We start from the raw sequence: 8550 nt of genomic DNA, 5'->3' as shown, positions 1-8550 counted from the left end.
TAGCAAAAAAGCTGGTGGCGCTATCTGTTGGTGGGATACCCCAACCAGTTGAGCTTCATCGCTTGGAGGAGAGCTTTCTCATTTCCTCTGTACTGTTGTATGGTTTCGCATTGAAGTTATGCATCGCTAGAACTAGAACGGCGATACGATTGTTTAAATACTAAACTCCAACGGAAACCACCAGCACTGAAGCATGTGAGATTTGAGCAATGGTCATTGGTGTTGATACCCACGTATCTAACCACACGACCATTTATATAGATTTTTGCTCAGAAAGTTAGAAGGCTATATAGGTCATAATAAAATGCAACTTGTCGAAACACATTGCAAGAAAAGGATAGCAATATAATGATGAGTTGTAATACGCCATCTATTGATCAAACCAATGAAGCTGTGGAGCTTTCATTTTTTTTCTATGGATATTCAATTTTCCAGTCGTTTAAGCTTAATCTGTGGCGCTTGGGCAGGTAGTTGTGGAATCTTTAGAAAAGCGTGCGTAACGGTTTTCTGCACAAAAAATCTAAAAAAATACATCAATTTCTTCTCAATGACAACTTTAAACAGTCGAATCGTCGCAGAATCGTCGTATCTGCCATCTACGGTTAACCGTGGAGTTGGCAACCAGATTTACACATGTAAGTTGGCAACCGGCATACCCGCGGGTATTCCACACGTTTTGATGCAAAAAATTAACGATTTTCATAGGTAAACAATGCTTTCTATATTTTAATGCTGTAAGCAAGTAATGCCGACCATATATTCTCTTCTATTTCATTTATTCATTAAGTTTTTTTCATTTTATTTTAAAAATAACGGTCGAATTGAAATTTGAAATCGCTTGAATTTGACTCGAAAATAAGCACAATACGAAAAGAGGAAGAAGAGAAACTAAGAGAGAAATGAAGAGAAGAGAAGAGAAGAGAAGAGAAGAGAAGAGAAGAGAAATGTATGGAATACCCGGGTATGCTGGTTGCCATCTTACGTGGTAAAGTTAAAAAAATCAAATTAAAATACTTACAGGCTGTTTAATATTACAACTTATGTACCAAAAAATCATAAATTAAAAGTTGGGAGCCCAAATAGCCAGCTCGTACTTTATAGCTGATTTAGAGCTGTTTAACGAAAAATCGGTCCGATGTCGTACTTTGTGGCTGATTAAGAGATAGACGGTACTTTGCGGAACTATGGAGCTTTTTAACAGGCACATGGTACTCTTTGGAACTTTGCGGCTGATTAGCACTATGTGTAGGGTTCATGATAGAACTTTAAGGCTTGTTAAGAGTGTGTATCGAACTTGGTGGAACTTAATAGCTTTTTAATGCATGGCATCGGTACAAGGTGGCTCTTGTCAAAGTGTCAAAGACGGACGCCGGCAATAATCTCATTGCTGCTGCACAAGTTAGATTCGTTAAATGAAGAATGAATATTGAGTGAAGTGATTGTGAATTATCAGTAAATTGTGTAAAATTTTGTGTAATTCATCAATACAAAAGATTAAAAAATATACATATGTGTTTAAACGAAACAAATCTTGTTGTTTATTTCATCGATGACGCTTGCTTGAAAGTAAAACACAAAGAAAAATAATCCCTGGCATCGTGGCATAAGGAAGCTGCTTAGGCGCTGTTTGAAAGACCCACATAGAACTTTGATGCTGTTTATCTACTGCAAAAGGCGAATTAGAGCAGCGATCTTTAGCGTGCCAAAATGAGCTGCTTAAGCAATTCTGGCTATTTGGGAGGCTACAGAAAATTTCAGGTCAATAAAAGCAATGAATCAAAAGTTATTGCAGTTCGAAGTTCAAAAAAATACCCGGTTATCCGGTTGCCAATTTACCCGTCGCTCTAGCACCAATCGAACACGACATCGAACATGAAAAATGGATTTGACATGTTTGTCTTGTTTGTTTGTTTGTGTCTTACAGTGCACCTCCATCCGATTATATGGGTTTGTTCGAGTCGGATGTCGTGTTCGATTGGTGCCAGAGCGCAGCCTTAAAGGTTAAATGTCACCACAGAAACAGCCCGACGGAGCTCGCCGTTCGCTGGAACGCTCCTGAATCCCCGGGTATAAACCGAGGCGTGCTGCTCGATGCGATTTGTTGCTCCCTTTTCATTCGCTCACTGTCACACAACAACCATTGCGCTCTCGCTCTCTTTCTCTCTTTCGCACCGTCGACAAGAGAGTGAGAGAGAAGCACAGCATAGGAGAAAATGGAGCAACAGAAAAGCTTTGACAGCGTATCCGTACAGCCCCTACCGAGCTGTTTGCATTTCCCTCATCCCTTGTCCTTCACTCTCTCTCGCACACACACACTCTCTCTCTCTCTCTCTCTTTCTTTCCCTCGTCCTCCACTTTCCTGCGCGCAGCCGTGTGTTCCTTGGTGCGATCCGCTTCAACAAACGGCGTCCGAATGTTGTGTGTGTCTCCGTCGCGAAATCTCCATCTTTGAAACTGGCTGCGGTCCGCCATCGTTGCACATATCGCGGCGTTCCTAGCTTAGGCCACCCCGGTAGTTCGCGCGTGTGTGTGTGTGTGTGTGTGCGTTTGTGGGGCACTGGTGCTTTTGCTCCCCCCACGCCTTTCCTGCCGTGTGAAACCGTGTGAGGACAAGCCACCGCCGTTCGCCCGGCCCGCCTGCATTTCCGACGGCACGGCGTTACCGTGACGATTCTTTTCTCCTTTCCTCCCCTTTCCCTTCCTCACCCCCGTCGTGTGCGTGCGTGTGTGTGCTCAAGTCCGCGCGTGCAGATGGCTTCCCCCGACGGCACCCACGGCCAGCGAAGGTTGTGAGAGGAGCGGAGAGGAAGGCCCGTCAGGACAGCCCCTTCTAGCCCTGCCAATCACGGTCCCTCCCACCCCACCCTACTTCTCCGCCGCATCATCGAGCAACAAACGCCCACCCCCCAAGAGCCACGATCAAAACCGCTCGCCCTCAACCACGTAGAAAGGAAACCGTTGCAGCAGCCTCGTCGAACAAAAATCACACACACACACGCACCATCAACAATCAATTTCAGGAGAAGGGTCCTGCGGGCGTGTGCGCGGGAAAGGAAGGAAGCGTCGTAACAACGGGCAGCAAGGCAATCCGTCGGCAGCGGGCAGAAAAAGGTAAACAAATGCGTAACATCTCCCCTCGTCCCCCATCGTTCCACCCACCCCACCCCCCATTCCACCGCAGTACGTAACCGTTGGTTTCCTCTCTTCGTAGGCACCCCGCACGGTCGTAGGAAAAAGGACATGAAAGTACAAAGAATTAAAGCATTTTGCTGTACGTGTGCATTAGAAAATTAAAAAGGGAAAAGTGCACGAGAAAGTCACACGCAGAAGGCAGCCGAGAACAGTGTGTCGGACCACAACACCCCAAAAAGAAAACAAGCAAAAAACCAAACCACACTCAAACCACCCACCCACCCACAACGGCGGCGGCAACACTGACGACGAGGCGGATGGTGGGCGTGGTGGTGAAGGAGAAGGGCAGCAGCGGCAGCAGCAGCACCGGCTCGACCATGTCGCGCAGCGTGCGGGCGGAGACGCGCGCGAGCAAGAAGGATGACGTGAAGAAGCTGATGCTGTCGATGGACCGCGTCCGGCACTGGGAGAAGAAGTGGGTCACGATCGGGGAGACGTCGATGAAGATCTACAAATGGGTGCCGATCTCGACCAACGACAAGAAGAAGCCGGCGGCCGGTGGCGGAGCAGGCACTGGGGCTGCCGCGATTGGTGGGCCGCCCGGGTCGACCGGCGGCTCGACGGCGACGGCACCCGGCACCGGCAAGACGGCCGAATCGAACGGGGCGCCCGGTGGCGGTGGTGCACCGGGAGCGGGCGGGCAGGTGAACGGTGGCGGCGGCGCGAACGGTAACAGCAACAGCAACAGCAGCGAAAACAAGGAAAACAACCGGAAGCAGCTGCCCCAGCCGCCTCCGGCCGGTACGGACTCCAACTCCAACTCCAACTTCGGGCTGGCGGAAGACTCCAACACCTGTACGTCTCGTAGGCATTTTGCACTTTAGCACACTCGTGGGCAGGGATCCGACTCCGGTTTTTTTGTGTTAGTACGAGTTCCGCCCAGAGTCGGAGTCGTGCGGAATCGTTCGGAGTTGCCTGGAGTCCTTTGGGGGTCGGAGTTGTCCGTAGTGAGAGTCAGTCGGAGTCATCCAGAGTCGATCGGAGTCAACAGAAGCCGTACGGTGCAATGTGCTTGTGATCAACAGACCCAACAGACAGACTACGACTCCGAACAACTCCAGTCGACTCTGGATGACTCCAGACGACTCCGGATGACTCTAGACGATTCAGACGACTTCGGGCGACTCTGGACGACTCCGAATGACTACAGACTACCCCAGACAACTCTGGACGACTCCAATCGATTCCGGACTACTCTGAATGACTCCGAATGACACCGACGCCGAACGACTCCAAACAACTCCAGACAACTCCGGATGACTTTGGACGACTCCGGACAACTTTGGGCAACTTTTGATGACTCCGAATGACTCCAGACGAATCCAGACAACTCCGGACGACTCTAGACGACTTCAATCGATTCAGGCCTAATCTGAATGACTCTGTACGACTCTGGATGACTCCAGACGACTTCGGGTGACTCTGGACAACTCCGAATGACTCAGAACGACTTCAAACAACTCCGGACGACTCCGACTTCGAACGTCTCCGGACGACTCCAATCGTTTCGGTGCTACTCTGAATGACTCCGTACGACTCCGAACAACTCCGGACGACTCTGGACGACTTCAATCGATTCATGCCTAATGACTGAATGACTCTGTACGACTCTGGATGACTCCAGACGACTTCGGGCGGCTCTGGACAACTCCGAATGACTCGGAACGACTTCAAACAACTCCGGACGACTCCGACTTCGAACGTCTCCGGACGACTCCAATTGTTTCGGTGCTACTCTGAATGACTCCCTACGACTCCGAACAACTCCGGATGACTTTGGACGACTTGGGATGACTCCAGACGATTCCGAACGACTCTGGGCGACTCTGGACGACTTCAATCGATTCATGACTACTCTGAATGACTTCGGATGGCTCTGGACGACTAGGGATGACTCCAGACGACTCCAGACGACTTCGGGCGACTCTGGACAATTCCGAATGACTCCAAACGACTCCAGACAACTCGGGACGACTCCGACTTCGAACGTTCCCGGACGACTCCAATCGTTTCCGGGCTACTCTGAATGACTCCGTACGACTTCGAACAACTCTGGATGACTTTGGACGACTTGGGATGACTCCAGACGATTCCGAATGACTCCAGACGACTACGGATGACTCCAGACGATTTCGGGCGACTTTTGACGACTCCGAATGATTCCAGACAACTTCGGACGACTCCAACTTCGAACAACTCCGGACGACTACGGGCGATTCCGAACGACTCCGGATAATGCTATACGGACCCACCTTCCAGAGTCGATTCCAAAATGATCGCAGTCGACTCCGGATTTTTGTCAACTGTCCCCTTCACTACTTTGCAGAAAAGGGAAATGACGCCCCTTTTTGTGCCGCTTTGCTAACACACCCGTTGTTTATTTTCCTCCCCGTATCTCGGCAGGCTTTTCCATCGTGAGCGATTCCCAGGGCGCCACCGACTTCGTGTCGAACATGTTTTCGGAAGATTCCAACTCGCAGGGCAGCGACAGTGCGCAACCGAAGCGAGTCAAGACGGAGTAGAGAGCCCGGGTGGTGACGGGTGACGCCGCCCGACTCAACCCCGAAACCGCTCGACGCCCTAGGACAACAATTATATCCCCTCCCGCCTCCCGAGTACACCACAGTCGTCTCTTCGCTCCCCGTCGTCACCACGCATATCCCACGGTTCTCGGCAACGCGTCTAACCTTTGCTCCTGCCCACAGCGCACCGACGCCGATATATCAATCGTGACGTGTTGGTGTGCGTGTAATTGTGTTGGACAGGAGAAGGATTACCAAAACAAACGCATTCAAGAAACCGATGAACCACAGAGAGAAAAGGCCCATCTCTCTCTCTCACACACACACAAAACACCGATTACGATGTACAAAGAGAAGCAGCCTGCCACGGGGGACCGGCCTGCTGAAACCCGCTGCAAGACGACACACCTTTTCGTGGAGGGGAGCGGGTGGAGGGATGAGCAGAGGGACGAGACAGGAGACAGTTTATAATATTATTAGCTCGTAAGGACCGCCGGATAATAGGATAGGTTGTTTTTTTTTCGTTTTTCGACTGCCTTTGTTTTAAGTTCACGATTTCGTTCGTTCTTTTCTCCTTTCTTTTTGCTGTGTGTAGTTTTAATTTCATTCTCTCGACCCTACGACACGCTCTTTTGCTACCCCCACCCCGTTTCTGTGCTATTCCTCCTTCTCTTAACGCCGTTAGCTATAGTGTAAGGCTTAGTTGTGTAAATGGACCTTCTTTTTTTTCATGCTTTTGCTTGTGGCGCGCGCCGTTGGAGTGTGCGTTCGTTATTTTAGGCGTTTAGTAAAGGAGGGGATTATTGTGAAGCATGATGCGCGAGATGCAAACGCGGACATGATGAATGTGAAACAAACGAAATCACGCTAAACTGCACACAGAAGACAACACACACACAGACACATTATCACATTAACCATTTCTTCTAAGACAGTCCCCTCCCCGCGCCCTTAATTACAATGGGCAAATGAAATGACATTGGCAGGCAATGCGGTAGCGTTTTTCGAAGTACGAAGGCGTCTACGAATTGGAGAGAGTTTTGTGAAACGTACTTGATTGACGGTGGTAGTAGTAGTACTGGTAGAGTTGCGGGCAGTGTATAGTGGCCAGGTTCCCAGGTAGGGCACAACAAAGCGGAGGGAGCAGTCGACAAAAAAGGGGGTGAACACCGCCCCACACGTCGTCAAGGTGGGAATGGCCAGAATCGACAGCCAAAAGATGCATTTATACTCTTTGCTCCCCCCCCCCTCCCGCCCTTTTTTCAATCCCCCCGTTGCAGAGGGCACACTTCAGGTACCTCCACCCCGCCCCATCCCCCTGTGGCGCCTGGTTCATATACCTAACGAGATACGGCAATTCCTGCATTGGACTTAAAAAAAAACAAACAAACAAACAAATAAATCTCTCCCCCTTGTCGTAATGACGCCGATATGGAAGAAAAGCAATTTGTGTCGGGGTTTTCTTTTCCACCAGGATGACATGAACGTACAGCATCGGTCCCGCAAAAGTCCGGCCCGCAGGCCAAAGGCTGACTTTACAAGACGGGAAGAAACAATCACTATATCACTACATATATCGTTCCGAATCCGAATCCGGAACAGTTCCTGGTACTGTTCTCGGAAATTATTGAAATCGGGAGCTATTTCTGGAACAGTATGGGTTCATGATCTGTTTCAAGACCTGTATGGGATCATGATCAATTCCAGAACCGGTGTGGGTACATGATAGGCTCCAGGATAGGTCTGGGTTCATATCGATTCCAGGACCGGTATAGGTAGAGTATTAGCAGTTCTCGAACCAGAATATGCAATCCATTCGAGCCAGGGCCAGTATTAATGTTGGGTAAATCTTATTCAGATTCACGAATCTGAAGGAATCTTTGAAATGATTGAATGAATCAGAATCTCGGTTGGAAAGATTCATAAATCTCATAGATTCACGAATCTCTGAGGATTCATTACTCTGAATGAATTCATATTTCTCCACCTTTTTATGGAGCTAGAGGTTATTCTTATTCTTCATCTTGGCCCAACAACATGCGTAGTCTATGGGAAGACAGTCCATGCGTGGCATGAACTCAATAACGTGATCGTGCAAATTCAATATCTTGAACACCATATATATCTAGACTCATGAATCTCTGGAGATGGATTAATAAATCATTATAGATTCATATTCATCTATTATAGATATGTGATCCTTTCATGCTTTATGAATTTTTGAAGACTCGCAAGTCTCTATATATTTAGGATTCCTTGGAGATTTATGAATCTTTAGAGAATCAATTCGAGATTTGAATCACTCATCGCTTCAGCATCATTCGAATGAATCTCAACGAAATATTCGTGAAATCTCAGCAGTAGCAGCAGCAGTGGGTTTGGTTTTGGTTTTAGGTCTCTTAAGGGGTCGTCATAAGTATCTCATTTTTAATTGGGTTAAGAGGCCATCAATTTCAGCGTACTCTTCTTAAGAGTCCTGAGAGGGATCTAGTACTAGTTTACATATAAATAACTGCATATTTACGCAATACGACCGAAGCCGTTCTTTATGAATATAAAACAAATCACTGAATATCTTTTAACATGACATTTCATACCGTCGTACGCTTCCCATCTTTTATTATCGTATTATCGATAGACAGACTAATTATTGGAGGGGCTTTTCAGGAGTTCTCATAATTTTGGGACACATCTTCAAAAATTGATGAATCTATGAGATTCATAAATCTTTAAAAATTCATATTTCTCTAGGGATTCATGATATTTTAGAGATGTATGCTTTTCAAAATATTGAATTTGCCCAATCCCACCTAAAACATGCTCGTGGGTTCAAGCC

At 47.9% G+C, this 8550-nt stretch overlaps 1 protein-coding gene across 1 annotated transcript; it reads left to right on the top strand.

The window, feature by feature from the left end:
- Positions 1-2226: 2226 nt before the first annotated feature.
- Positions 2227-7156, top strand: LOC121593638 (B-cell CLL/lymphoma 7 protein family member A). The gene is made up of 3 exons (XM_041916200.1): positions 2227-3111; positions 3212-3987; positions 5596-7156. The coding sequence occupies exons 2-3, from the start codon at positions 3450-3452 to the stop codon at positions 5712-5714; spliced, it is 657 nt and encodes a 218-aa protein (XP_041772134.1). The 5' UTR covers positions 2227-3111; positions 3212-3449; the 3' UTR covers positions 5715-7156.
- Positions 7157-8550: the final 1394 nt, after the last annotated feature.

Source organism: Anopheles merus, chromosome X (assembly GCF_017562075.2).
Source record: "Anopheles merus strain MAF chromosome X, AmerM5.1, whole genome shotgun sequence".
In the NCBI taxonomy this organism is placed as follows: Eukaryota; Metazoa; Arthropoda; class Insecta; order Diptera; family Culicidae; genus Anopheles; species Anopheles merus.
The sequence above is the reverse complement of the archived record's forward strand: the minus strand, read 5'-3'. Positions and strand labels throughout refer to the sequence as shown.